Source organism: Parasteatoda tepidariorum, chromosome 9, assembly GCF_043381705.1.
Source record: "Parasteatoda tepidariorum isolate YZ-2023 chromosome 9, CAS_Ptep_4.0, whole genome shotgun sequence".
NCBI lineage: Eukaryota > Metazoa > Arthropoda > Arachnida > Araneae > Theridiidae > Parasteatoda > Parasteatoda tepidariorum.
Window position 1 is genome coordinate 33,974,406 of NC_092212.1, and position 15,528 is coordinate 33,989,933.

The 15,528-nt window shown below is 28.4% G+C and overlaps 1 protein-coding gene across 1 annotated transcript; it reads right to left on the reverse strand.

The window, feature by feature from the left end:
- Window positions 1-4,361: 4,361 nt before the first annotated feature.
- On the reverse strand, window positions 4,362-13,599 carry LOC122271168 (leucine--tRNA ligase, cytoplasmic-like). The gene is made up of 4 exons (XM_043051517.1): window positions 13,458-13,599; window positions 10,547-10,642; window positions 7,560-7,689; window positions 4,362-4,599 (listed from the first exon to the last, which is right to left on the reverse strand). Exons 1-4 carry the CDS (start codon window positions 13,503-13,505, stop codon window positions 4,400-4,402), a joined length of 474 nt encoding a protein of 157 aa, XP_042907451.1. The 5' UTR covers window positions 13,506-13,599; the 3' UTR covers window positions 4,362-4,399.
- Window positions 13,600-15,528: the final 1,929 nt, after the last annotated feature.

Genomic DNA, 15,528 nt, shown 5'->3' on the forward strand with positions numbered 1-15,528 from the left:
AGTTTATGTTTCTACGTTGTAGAAATTCTTGTGGTGATGTATTTTAATTACATATTTATAACCCAGATTTTTTTAAAAATAAAATCTTACCTTTTCATTTGAGTTGATTTATCTAAATGGACACTTTTGAACAATAATTAGAGATTCATTTAAAGTTTGTTCAAAATTACATACCACTTTATTTGATAAAACAATCCATACTTTGCAGTTGTGTGACAGTTGAGTTTTTATTAATTTTTAAAAAAAAGTATTCTGTTTATATTACACACATTGATGCTCATAATGGATCAAAAATCCTATTTCATTAAGTCACTAAATTATTTTACAAGAACAAAATATAAACAAGTAAAAGCTACTGTCTAAGTTCTTGAAGGCTAGGACCCACCCTGGGCTGTCATGTCACTGAAGAAGAATAAAAGTTTTTATCATTAATAAGAATATCATTTAGACTGAGAGAGAAAATGGTAGATCTCAACTGATTGATATAATATTGAAGAGAGATCAATCAAAAACTTAACTAAATGACCACCTTTAATTTAGAATGCTTTTAAAAGTCAGTCAGTCATCTAGACCAGCAGTTCCCAGAGGGTGCTCAGAATTAATTTTTTTCATTGTTTTATTATATCTAATCAATAATCTTTTAATATTGACGTTATTTTGTAGACATTGGTGTATAAGTTGACCCCTTGTTTTTTATTACGGGATAGCAAATATATAGTACGTTGGCTGAAAAGGTTAACCGCTAAATGTAAAAATTTCTAAAATTAAAAAACATAAAACAGGGATTAAGCGTAGCAAATTTTTTCGAATTTGTTTTCTGTGGATATGATTCATTTGTCCTGAAAGATGCATATGAGGACGCTAGTTACCTTACTGACTTCAATACAGATAACGTTTTGAAATCCTTAATTTGTAGCTTTATTACCATACCTTGTCGTTGTGTTATATTTTCTTTAAATACTTTCTTTAATATATTTTTTTCTGTTTGAAATATTGTTTTTCTTTAAAAAATAACTTGATGTGTAAAGAAAATAAAATTAGAGAAATGCAAAATTAATTGTATATAACAAATGATTGATTAGGTAACACAGTTATTCATATTTATCTCCTTTTTTTTATGCCATAGCTGCAAACTGTATTGGATTTTGCCACTTTCTTTTGGTTTAATCAAATTTCACCTGGTTTTTCTACATATTAGGAAATTCACTAAAATTGGTTCCTAAGAAATTCCTATTGAAACAGAATTTTTCTCAGTTTATTGCTTACTTAAATATTTAAATTAGTGTTACAAAATGAAACGAGCTTCACTTATAGTATTCAGTTTTAAACTTTTGTTTCCTTTTTAAAATTTTCAGTTTATATTTTTTTCGGAACTCTCTTTTTAAATGAATCGAAATATCTTTATCAATAATAAATTACTTGTATATTATAATTAAATATTATAAGTTAACATGAGAAAAAACATTTCCAGTTCATTTAATGTCAATCATAACTGGTAAATATTACTTACCTTTAATTAAATTTTTGTATTTTGATGACAATAAAATTGCCTATATGAAAAATATTTAGTATATTATAAAACAGTTAGCATGAAATTTATATTTCGTAAAATCTACTGGATTTTTTCCCCAATCCATATTGGTCATTCAACGAATGTCTGACTACGATTGAACCCCTAATTTTCGTAATACTTTTGGAGATTTGAAAAGTCTACTTATATACCAGGATTTACAATATTTAAGTTGCATAAAACACCAATGGATTAAAAAAAAATTTCAAAATAACTTATTTAATATTTATGGGCACATTGAATAAATTATGAAAGCATATGGATTTAAAAAAAATGGCATTGCCATCAAAGTTTTGAATTTAAAATAGAAAAATCTAAATTCAACAATTAAAAAAAAAGTTAACCCGGTAATCATTCTCAATAATTTTTTTGATACTTTAATCTGTTATTCAGCTAACTTTAACACTAACATATCATAACCGGTCAAATGACCGTTAAGAACTTTTTCATCGAAAATGCGCTTATCATCTTACCATTTTTGCACATTTGACTTCATGAATTTTTCTAACAATTATATACAATTAATATTTCTTTTTTGTTTCAAATAATACCTTGTCGTATACCTATTTCTACCACTACCGGTCATTTGACCGGGAGAACAATTTTATTGCTTTTCTAAGGTTATCGGATCAGAAAATACGATGTAATGCATGTTCAGCGTATTGCATTCGATTAGTTGCACATTTCTGCTAAGACAGTTGCGTAGTGAGCTCAATCAGAATAACTGTGCATTCAAATTTCAAGAAAGTACCTAAAATTTTAGATAGGCATTTTAGTGTCAGAGAAAGTGGCAAAATCTAAATGTTTTGGTAAGCAGCTTATATTTTATTTTGATAGCTTTATTTCATTTCTAACTAACTGTTGGTTTTTACTCAGAAAAATTTCGAAGCAATCAAGACAGCACAAGTTCTTGAAAGAAATAATATTAAGTATAAGAATTATAGAAATAATAGCAATTAGATGAAATATGTTTGCGAAAAATGTACGATGGAAACGCCCTGTATATGTAATGCGTTGACTTTGCAATACACAATTTTGTTTAATTATAATAAAGTTTTTTTTAGTTTATTTCTTTCCTAACATCCATATTTCATTCATTCAATCAAGAAACATAAAATCTGGTAATTTGAGTGGCTATGGTAGAAATAGGTATATACAGTAAGGAACCGATTATCCGGAACGATCGGGACCATCGCTATTCCGGATAACTGATTTTTCCGGTTTTCTGAATCGCTACAAAAAGCCGTTTTTTTATTGTTAAACCCAACTAAAGAAAAAATATTTGGAAATAATCTTAAAAAGAAGAAAAATGATGAAGTAATACACTAATAATTATTTCCAAAATGATGGTAAGGTAAACATTTTTCAAAAAAGAAAGAAAAATCCTAAAATCTTAAGAGGAAAAAAAAATTTTTTTTTTTTTAAATGGCGGGAAAATTTATTGAATTTCGTTCCGGTTTTTTGGTTTTCCGGTTTTCTGATTTCCGGATAACGGGTTCTGTACTGTATTAAGTGTTGGTTTGTTTAGTTCTAATTGTTTTTAGCTTATGCATAGCTTGAAGAACAAAACTAGATACCTCTCCAGTACTGGGAATTCAACTGTCTGATAAAAACCTAATCTTAAGACTACTATCTATAAAATGACAAAACAAATTTCCTTCTTAACATACTTTCAAAATATTAGTCCTTTTTTTGATTAATGTGTTGACATGGTTTGTAATTGTTCTGATAAACAAAATATGTTGTCCCTTGTTTTAACTTATTGTCCTGATTTCCGTTCAGAACATCCAAATTTTTAAAAATACATAAGCGGATTTTTGTAAAATTGGTTTAAAGAATCGAAAGATTTGGATTTATGATACAAGATCTCTTTATTTCAATTAATAATGCTAGTAGAAATTGCAGAATTCAATCATTCCAATATAGGAAGAGTCTACTGATTATATATGTGGTTCAGGCATATAACCTTACCCAAGCACAGGGTTCATTGTTTCACCTTTTTTTTTTTTTATTAATAGTTTAGACATTCTACGGAAAAGAAGCTCGATTAACAATTACAGAGGAATTCAGGGCACATATGCTTATTTATTTTTTTCAATAAAAAATCAAGTTGAATGGAGTTCGGTAGTTTCTCATCAATTTCACGTAATTTTAAAAATGATCCTATTCCAATCAACATAGAATAATATAAAATTTTTAAATGATAGATTAAGGGATCATCCAACTAATATTACTTTTGTTCAGAAATGTTAAGTGGCATTTTCATTGGGTTTTCGTTACAAGATTATTGAAACCCTACTCTAAAAGTATTTGATTATGGAAACCTTGATCTATTACCAATTTTAAATATATATTGGTGTAACGGAATATTAACTAATTGATACTGTTTTTTTTTTTTCCTTTTCATTCCGTACCCGGCTTGCACGAACCACAGTGCCGACGTAAAATATCTTCAGAGGTAGAAGGATCATGGGTTAGAGTCCCCTTGCCGTCAACCTAACTAAAGATTTCCTCTCCATATAACACAAATGCGGGCTAGTTCCATCAAAAAATTCGTCAGATACTTGATGCAGGAGTTCCCTTGTCTTCAGGATTGGGTTCAAAATTTCAAGGCTACGGAGTTGAACATTAATTGTGATAAACCCAGAGATTGGGGCAGCTGTTCAACTACAGTTACAGCAAAAATACTGAAATCCACTCGCTGAAAATGCCGATAAACGCATCTAGACTCTTTACAAAATTGAGCATACATTTTTAATTCTTAATTATGTAATACATATAAGCAAATAAATTAAACAGTATATAAATAATTTATTGAATGCAAATTAATTATTCCACTACATAAGTCATTTGATGTCCAATATCATGCCTCTTCTCATTTTCTTCAACAAAAATCGAACACTTATCAATACGGAATCTCGAACTGAGCTGAATCGGAGCTTTTCCTTTTTCTGTTTGGCCCAGAATGGGAATAGTCCTCGGACCTATGACAGGATCTTCATACCTGTACAGTGTCACTTTTTTCGAACCTAAGATAAACAATACCAAAATAAACATAAATAAGTAAAAAAATATATAAATCAAAGCTTAACACAGATGCTAAGTGCTTAGGTATAAATTTCACAGGTAAACTTTCATTATTTTGAATCCTTGTCAAAAATGAAGTAAAAAAATGTACATGGGTAGATAAATATGGAAGATGCAAATACAGGCAAACCCAGTTATAGTGAAAGAAATTTTTGCTCCCGTGCGTAGCGTTTTTAAAAAGTACTTAAAGGTGCTTATTTTCAATTTTCGTTTTTAAAAGAGCTTAATTTTCCCTTTTCCAAAATGATATTTTCGACACGCATTACGAAAAAGCGTGCTTTTCACACTGTTCAATGTTTTCACAATTCATTCAACTACAATTTATTTTGGTGCACCATCGGTCCATAACGTTTGAAAGCGTCAAACATTTTACATGTTTGATGAAATACTTGTGAGTCCGCATGTGCATCTACTGAGCTAGATTTGGTGAGATTATTGCACTGCCGTGTGCAACTGCTGCATTTTGCAAGATATTCTCTATTTCAGGTTTCATTTTCCACCCTCTGATATTGAACCGAAAAATCTCTTGCTCATTTCATAATAGCTTATATAATCAAGAAAAGAGTTCTTTGTCAGAAACTAGTTACTTTATCATGATCATATAAAGTCTGAAAATTATTTTGCATTTTGTTCATGTATATGGCACTTAAAAATATTTTTTGAGTGCTTAAAAGATACTTATTTTTTGTTGAAAGATTTGAGTACGCACCCTGTGCTACACACATATAATTTTTTCTTGGATATAGTGATCCAAAAGACGAGAGGAAATTGCATATTATGAACTTTTTTTCTGTCTTCGACCGATTTGTTTTCTTTATTTTTTGGCAATTTTGAAGTTTCTCATAATTTTTTTTTTAATCGCGGGCACTTAGAACTATTGTCCATTGGCCACAGAAAGTGCCAGAACTGGCGAAGCCACGGTGGTGAAGCAGCGTCGCCCACGTCGCACTACCACAATCATTTATAGAGCGGGTCACATTCACACACAAAGGAGAAAGAACATAGAACACAGATAGAGAGAAAGAAACATCCATGCCTTGCCCGGGATTCGAACCCAGAACTTTTCTGATGCAAGGACAGTTCCCTGCCCCCTATACAGGCCGGTCAGCTCTTCATAAAATACATATACCGATTTTGAAAATCATCTTATTAAGTAGAATGTAACGATAAGCATTTTTTCTTGTTTGCTTCTTCTATATCAGTTTCTCATTCCTTAATTTTTTTGTACGCAAGACGAGGAATAATAAAAGTTAACACATTTTTTGTTACTACATATTGTTTTCTAATCATTTTTGTATTTCTTTTTATGGGTCATTTATTCAAATAATGTGTATCAAAAGGGAGAAGTTCGGAAAAATGAATTATAATTGTTTGCAGTACCAATATAGAGAACTCTCGGTTATAATGAACTGAAATTTCGATCCCTTGAAAGTTTACTATAGCGGGATTTGACTGCATAAAGATACTCGATTGAAGTCCAACAATTTCCTACTGATAAAAATGGGATTAATAACATCAAAACTTGTTTAATTCAAAATTCTAATCCCTGTCGCAGAATTTTTTTCGGGCTTTCTGAGACAAACTTCTCTAGCATTAATATTTCTATTTAAGATACTTTTAATTATAACAATTACTAATTTAAAGTAAAGAAAGGTTGTGTTTGAAGAAGAAAGTATAGAACAAGAATGTATAAAAAATTTTAATTTTGAAAGTTAAAATTTTTTTAATTCCAATATTATAGATGCTTTCTCGCATTTTGTAAGCGGAAAAATGCACTAATTATTTCCTCTTTCGAATTTTGTAAATAATTAAAAAAATTCAAATTCTTACATACATTAAAAATCGTAAAATATGTGCAGTAACTCCAACATAAAGATCGACGACGAAATCACGGGAATAGAACACTTGAAAAAAAAGAGATACTCAAGTGTGTGTAAAACATAGTGTTTTTGTAAAGAAAGAAAATGAAAAAAGAACATCATTTTTGGAGCGAACTATCTTTTAAACTTTCGTGATTTCTGGATTTTTTTAATATTATATTATTGATTTGAAATTCTAGCTGAAGCCAGTCATAATGTGTTTTTTTTTTAAATCCCAAATGAGAATAGAAAAATCACAATTATTTCTTTCCTCGCTGATGCGCAAAAAAGACATTTTTGAAAAATAATTCATCAGAAAGAAAAGAAAACATATTTCAAAAAATTAAGCAGACAGGAAAAAAAAAATTTTTTTCCTTCCCAATTAAAAAATTTTTCTGCAAAAACTTTGTAAGGTTCTGCGGCAATGTCGCCGCAATTCTGTCACAGGGTTTCTAATTTTCAATCAGGCATTCCTATTTCCTCTTTAAACTCAAGGGAAATCTACCTTTTAATCATTGTTTTTGCTATGATAATGTTCTATCACCATTTAATTGTTAGCTTTAATCATATTAAAGGAAGAGACAAAAAACAAACACACTCTTCTGATAATAATAATGGTGAAGAATTCAGTCAGAAATAATGTGAAAATACCTTACATTTATATAATGAAACAGCTTTAAAATATATATATAAAAATTTAAAAAATCTAATTATTTCTGGAAAAAAAAGCTTAGTTTTTTTTTTTTTTTTTAAATCCAAAGTTACTAATATAACTGTTAAATTAAAAATCGATCTTGGGAAATCCGTGAATGGTTGAATCGCTTATTATATCAATTTCATAAAAAGATGGAAAATAATATGTAACGAAACTTTAATTTAATGGATGAATAAAAACAGATATTGTGCAATTATTTACAAGAAAATCACATAATTCTTGAAAAAAAAATTACTAAAAAAACAGTTTGATACAGTATTTTGGAGGAAAATTATTTTTTCATTTATAACATGTATATAAATAAAGATTATTTTGAACAAGTACTTACTTGGAATCTTTTGATTTTTGGCAGTCTTGGAAATGAGATCTTTAACAGTCAGGCCATCGAAAACAGACAATTTAATTTCAAAATATCCATTGTGACACTGTTGATTAATCAACAGCACTTCTGGTAGGGGCTGTAAAAAGTGAGAGAACTGAAATTAATAAAATATGCACGTTTTCCATATGCTTCTTTTCATTAACATGGGACGATTCATAATTATATAATTTCCAACTAATTGTCTTTAGACCTTTCTATAGTAGATGCTATTCAAAATAGTAAAGTTATAATTTATGAGAGAGAACAAAAAAGGATTTGCATAAGGTTTTCAAACTTTTAATGTTTTGAAAACCATGTACTACAGGGTTGTCACTCTTTTAACAAAGCAAAAATTAAGGACTTTTTTTGAAAAAATTAAGAATTTTTTTAAAAAAAATTAAGGACCTTAAAAATAGCATGATTGTTTATCATCGAATAAATATATACCACCAGCGACAGTGCTAATTATTTAACTTTCTTAAAATCAATAATAATAATAAAAAAACAAGCAATTTTATTATAAAGTAAGCACTGATAAAATTGTTTAAATTAACAGGACTCGCTAAAGTAGGAACCAGGGTTCGTGATTTTTTTGATTTTTTTTAAAAAAATCAAAAGAATCAGATTTTTTTGATTTAAATCGGATTTTTTTGATTTAAATCAGAATTTTTTGATTTTTATTCAAATACACTGTATGAACTTTAATTTATGATTAAAAAAATTAAAAATGTTTAATCAAATTAACTTAATATTAAAACTATATTGTAACAATATTTTAGAAGCTCTAACTAAAATAATTTTTCATTATAATACATGGCTTTGAATGCATAGCAACCATTTTGAAACAAATGCATGATTAAAATTTAAAGACTAGATGAAATAGAGAATTTAAAGAATACTTCAGGGGTCTGTCTGGGTTTTTCTGAGAGGTACCTATTTTGTGAAAATTAAAAATTATATTAAAAAATCAACACAAATATAGTAAAAATATGGATTTATCGTTTCTTACGAGACACAAAAATAAAATTTTAAGAAAAAGTATTTTGTGTGATTATTCTATCATTTTTCCTAAAGTTGAATTTGTAAAGGTACCGTTAAACGGTAGTAAATTTGGCTTGGACAGACCCCTGCACTTTAACTATTAAAACAAAGTTTCAGTTAGCAAACCATAACTTTAATTTAAAATTGTGATTTCTTTTTTTTTCTCTTGATTTTTAAAATGACAAAATAAATGTAGCAGACTGTGTTTATAAATGTAGTCATTCATCAAAAAATAAATAAATATTTAATCTATATATTTTTATATTAAAATATTCATTTTTAATTCTATATCAAAATAGATAAGTTAAGCTAAAAAAAAAATTAGAAAATCTATGTATTCATTGGAATTTTTTTTCACAAAATTTCTTTATAGAAAATCAGATAATGTCAAAGATACTGTAAACATATTATGAGAAAAAAATACCAGTTAATAACCCTACTGCATCAAATAGACTTCGAAAGAGTTTGAAAGGGAAGAATGACACTACAATAGGAAAAAAAACATCTGAATTCATCAGCCCGTTTTTTTTTCTTTTTCTGTTTTTGGCATATTACGGTAATTTCTTTTTAATATAACCTCAAGCTTCAGAAATATACATTTTCCACCAATAAAATATGATGTAGATTTTAATTAACGCTTTTTCATTCAAAAGGTAGAATTTTAATTAACATTACTTGTATTATTTTTTGAAAAAAATTCATGTTTATTAATTACTTTCTACAGCTATGCAAGTCTATATTAAGACAGCATTAAATGTTTACTTTAATCTGTACTTTCAATCTCAAGAATCAAAAGATTTTTAAAAATGTAATTTCAAATGTGTTGGAATTTAACACACACCAAGAAAGTAATTTCGTTAACTAAAATTAATTAATGCAGCAATTTATTTAAATTAAATTTTAATACTAAGAAAAGAAAATAATAAAAGTATCAAAAATTTAAAACACTGTTTTTTAACTTTTGAAATCAATATATATAAATAAAAAAAATTAGTTGATTTAAATCAATGATTTTTTTAAAAAAATCATTTGATTTAAATCATGATTTAAATCGTGATTTAAATCAAGCTGATTTAAATCAACGAACCCTGGTAGGAACCAGACCATTTTTGTAAACCCGGGTCAGGTTTTTTAAAAACATTTTCAGATTACTAAGGACTAACGACATCCATTAAAACTTATCTGTATTCCCTTTTTAATCATTTTATTGAAATTCAATTGTAAAATTAGCTGCAGAAATTAAAATTTGCAATTTTTTACATTGTATTAAAAAAGAGTAAATAAAGAAATTGGGGGAAAATATTGAAAAAATTTTTTTATTATATTTATTAAATATTTTTAACAATAATTTATTAGTAATTATTTATATATATTAAATTATTACAAGTTTTTATATTTCGCTACTAGACACGCATCCCATATTCAGCTGTGGCCCAATCTTGGTAAATATCTAGTTACGCTAAAAAAATTCTTTTTCTCTATTAACAAAATGTTTCATTTATAAGGGTACTAAAAAAACTAATACTAAGAAGTTAAATTAGAGTTATGCATGAGAGTAGTTTTCTTAACTATGTCATGTTAAATTAAGTCCTATTTCAAGTAAAATAGGTACTTTTATGACCGTTTTCTTAAAAATTAACCAATCATTAAGGGGTTAAGTTGTTTAAACAGTACATTCAAGCAGTAAACTGTACAAAAACTCTATTTCAATAGTGATTTTTTTAGAAAACTTACTCAATTTTAGGGAATTTTCTAAAATGAACCAAAACCAGGAGAATTTTAGTTAAATCAGTAAACCAGGAGAATCTAGCAAAATCCAGTAGAGTAGGCAGCTATGCAGTACACTGATATAAATGAGCACTTGACATTAATTAATGAATTATAAAGTATAGCAAACAAAAACTAATACTAACATCATAGGAATAAACTATAATTGGATCACCAGGGCAGCAGTCCTCTATGGAGCTATCCTTTGCTTCATCTGTGTATTTGCATATTATATATTCCAGCTGAAAAATAAGTGACATACATATAAATGAAGCTGACTATAATTTGTAACAAATAAGTAAACATAAAATTTTAAAAGAAATTTTATATTATAACCCTCGTTTAAAAGCCGATCAAATTTTGGGTTTACGACTATTAATGTTCAACTACGTAGTCTTGTAATTTTGAACCAAATCCAAAAGACAAGGGAACTCCTGGAACAAGTATTGGGAGAAGTTTGCCTTTGAGGAGGACTTTTTGATGGAACTAACCCGCATATGCATTACATGGAGAGATAAACCACTAAAACCTATTATGGTTATTCTTGTGGCAAGGGGACTTAAACCCGTGATCCGTCGCCTACAACAAAGGATATTTTACGTTAGTACTGTGCTCGGTGAAAGCCGGATGCGGAATTTGTATGAACTAGCCATCACTAAGATTCAAACCCGGTTCACCTCATTAGAAGGCAAACACTGGATCCCCTGAGCCCTCATGGCTGAAGCTGACTAATTTTATTTTATATTTTATAACCGTCGTTGAACAGCCGACCCAATTTTAGGTTTACGACTTCCAATGTTCAACTCCGTAGCCTTATAATTTTGAACCAATCTACAAGACAAGGAAACTCCTAAATCAGTACTCCCAGATGTACGATTTGTTATGGGAACATGGAGGACTTTGAGACTCGACAGATTTAACCTGCACTAGTCACAATTTACTACAAGGGGAGTCTTCGGCCAGCGAGAAAGCTGACTAATATGTATCAAATAAGTAAATATACAATGTTAAAAGAAATTGTAAAGTGAAATATGTTCTGATAAAAAAAAATTCGTGAGCCCCCGAAATTAAAGAAGTCATATTATTTAATAATTTTCAGACACTAATTATGACTGTATTATTTTAAAGTGGTTTTTGAAGCTCATAGGCAAAGGAAAAAAAATATCCATTTCAGTGTAATAAATTTGAAATAAAGCTTTACTTTTAACTATATGTGCTATCTTACGAGTGCAAAAGACTACTTTAGAAAGCCAGGGTCTATCCAAGGCTGTAGTGCCACTGAAGACGAAGATATATATTATCTTACTGAAAATAATAGGCTGAGCTTTAATATAGAACAAATAGCTAAAATATATGAAGAAAAAAATATTTAACTTTTTTTAAAAAATGTATTACCAATTAAGCAATATTTTTTGTTCTTTTAGAGGAAAATCATTAATCTTAATTATTCTAAATAATTCTCAATTATTCAGAATTTTTTAAAATGAACAGATTTTGGAAACAATATGCCAATAGCATATAAATGATATGCTTTATAATAATATCAAATAAAACAAAATCCATTAAGAACAATAATATTAAGAAAAATTGATATTTCTTTTAAAACACATTTATTTAAAAAAAGAACTAATTGACGGAAACTACTATTAAAAAAAAATACTGAAATATTCCGCAGGGTAAATAGAATGCGATAACTAGATTAAACTGCTTACAAGAAATTTAAATTGACTGCTATTTAGTTTATTTATTACTTTTAGTACATTATTAAATTTATAAAGAAAAAAAGTGAATTAAATTCATTTCACATAGCTGTAGCACACCTTTTTCAATAATAATATATANGGTTATATATATATATAAAAGGAATATACTGTAAATTATCGTAGAACAGAGGCGATGAGTAAAGTGCCATTTTGACCAGCGTAATAAATATAGTTTCTTAAAGAGCCAAACACAAGCATGTACAGTGCACATAATGATATACAGACCACAATGAATATCTTTTGATCTAATGATCATATTTTCATGTTTAAAGACTCAATCTTAATGGCTCAAAGGGAAGATCTCAAATATGCTAATTAATAAGTGCATATGATATTTTAAAATATTAAATCAGACACAAAAATGTTCTTTCTCTGAATAAACATACAATTTTTTGATGAATACAGATTTCTGACCCCCAAGCCGCAAACTGGGAAATATGGTCCCAATAGTTTGGTCAGGAAATTGCTCTAAAAGTTTGGAACCCTTCATGTTAATTTTACTTTTTGTGTATTTTGATATATCTAGAGAGCTTTTTAAGCGAATCAAGAAAAATTGGAAGTCGAGTAAAAATCCTAAAAAAGCGGAGGATTTCTATCTTTTCATAATTTTTTTAGCACATTTTTTAATTTTTTTTAAACAAATTGCAAGCTTAAAAAATATTTTTTTAAACCGATAAACAGACGTTTGGACATAAGACTTAGCACAATATAAAGTTTAATAAAAACCTTTACTAGAGTTTTCCTTTTATTATTTAGAATTAGAATATATTATCTTGAAAAAAAAATCATTGTTAAGGTTAATCATTGATAAGATTAATCATTGATTAGGTTAGTGCTTAATAGAGACATCCAAGTTAGATGCTGAACTATACCATTTGACTGCTATCATTCACTTAAATGCTGCAATATTGTGAAAGCTAATCACAACAAATTATTTACACTGTTTTTAGAAATGAAACATATGCCAATTGGTTGCAACTAGTAACTGATTGATCACTGATACATTTTCAGTAGACAGGCAAATACAGTGACATGAGCTTAAACCCCTTCATTGTAGTTCTTTAGTAGTCAAATTACGGAACTGTTGCCACAACAGCAATCAGATTTAACTGGATTGAATTGATGACACAGGGTCCAAAAATAAACTGATAATTGGGTGATATTATCTGTAATGATATAAAATGTGCATTGGATGTGTTTTTAACGTATATTAAAAGAGGTGTCTGATAAGTGAAAAATCAGATGACTGAGCAAGGGATACTGCAATTTCATAAAAAAAATACAACAGACTTACATCCAGTGTATTGATAAGGTAGTCCAAATTTTCTTTCAAAATTTCCATTTCATCAAAATCTAAAAATAAATTCAAGGCACTTATCCCCAGTGTTTCTGCTTTCTCCTGCAACACACAATTGTTTTTATTAAAATGATCATGATATAGTATTTTAAAAAAATGTTCCTTTTATGTAATAAATATCTTTATATATATAAGAGAGTGGAATGATAACACATAGCCAATCACAGAAGACTTCTGGTTAGTAATGCGCAAAACAGCCAATCAAAATTGAGAAAGCATGTATGTGAAAAGGTTATAATTTTTAATAATGCTGTCAAAAAATACAAAATACAAACTGACCTCAAATAAAACTCAGAGGACTTTGAATCAAATAATTGAAAAAACTTTACTATTACGTTTATAAAAAGGAAGATTTATTAACTCAACAACAAAATTATAACATCACCATTGCCCCCCCCCCCCAAAAAAAAAATCTCACACTTGTTACGCAAAGCTATAAAAAAAACCGAATGATTATTCATGCAAACGATTATACATGATTATTATGAACTAAATTTTATGCAAATGATTGTTTATGACGTCATTAGATAAAAGTGTCATTAATGCAATATTATCCAGTGTTTATTAATAATTTTGACTGGCAATGTAAAAAGATAGTTGTTCTAAAGTTTTATAATAAAATGCTTGTTTTGATAGAACGCATTTAGAATTCCAATATATGTTAATAGCTTTTATAAATCGGGTAGAGTTATTGGAAGCACGAAGCAACACTCTCTCAAAAAATTATTTACATTCCAAATTATCAAAATATCTTGAACAGAGTTTTCTTTAAAATACTTATATCTTTTATAAAAAATGGATCACCGTGAATATCTTAGGCGATATCAACAGTGGCATAGAGTTGAACATGATTTAGCTGCACAAAATTACCTGGTAAATAATCGTAGTGCCATCAATACGCGACGGCGGAATGCGCATCAAAGAAACGCTGAAGAGTCAAAATGTTTAAATGAAAATTAATACCTTGGTGTACTTACGAATACTTCTGATTGAAACTAAAATATTTTGTCAGTTGACAGTATTGAAGTTAATTGAACAATTACTTGCAATGGTATTTGCTTTTGAAATATTACTTAGAATCAACTTATTAATATTACGTGTTTAAATTTGCTTGTAATTTTTGTAAAGTTTTTTCTTCATCAGGTTTTAATTGTTTTTAGTCTAAAATTTGAATTACTGGGAGGGGGGGGGGTAAATAAAGCATCATATAGGGAGCATCCGGCATCCTATAAGATCAACAATGATTTGAGTTAGGCTCTACCATGCGTGCTTCGGATCCGGAGATTAATATCTGGATCCGGAGATTAATGCCCTATAGTAATGTGTTAAATAATATTGCTTCCTCTCTTTATATAAGTTTATAATATTGTTTGTATTGAAATTGCTTTATATAAGTTTATAATGTTGATAATAAGTTCCTCTGACATTTTACAATCCTATCATATTCTCTATATGTGATGTTGGAGCAGAAAAATTGCCAGCTAATCTCCAGGAAAATGACTTTAAGTTTGTTCGCAAACCGAACGAAAATGTAATTGCGCAGCAATTATCGAGGGTTGGCGAGCGGTAATGAGCAGGGGGAGGAGCCCTCTAGTATATATATATATATATATATATATATATGTAACATAAAAAGCTTCTATTAATCTTTTTACGTTAGTTTCTTTGCTATAAAACAACTCCTACTTTATTACTAATTAATTATTCTATTCCAAATTCTTTCTCACACTTTTAAAAGCCACATCCTGTTCTTAAATCTATTTTTGGCTCAACTATGCATTTAATAAGAGCAGGACATATCATACTATGCAGAAAAAAGTTTCATACAGAGTTAGAGGAAGAAAAAAATTTTGAAGTAGCGCTACTATCGAAATGAAGTGTTATATCTCCATTTTCAAAAAATTGTTTGTGATTAAGTTTTTTCAGTCCTTCTTTATAATCACAGTAAATAAAGTTATTCCTCATACTAACACAATTAGAATAAACTTTTCACTTAAGACAAGAAAAT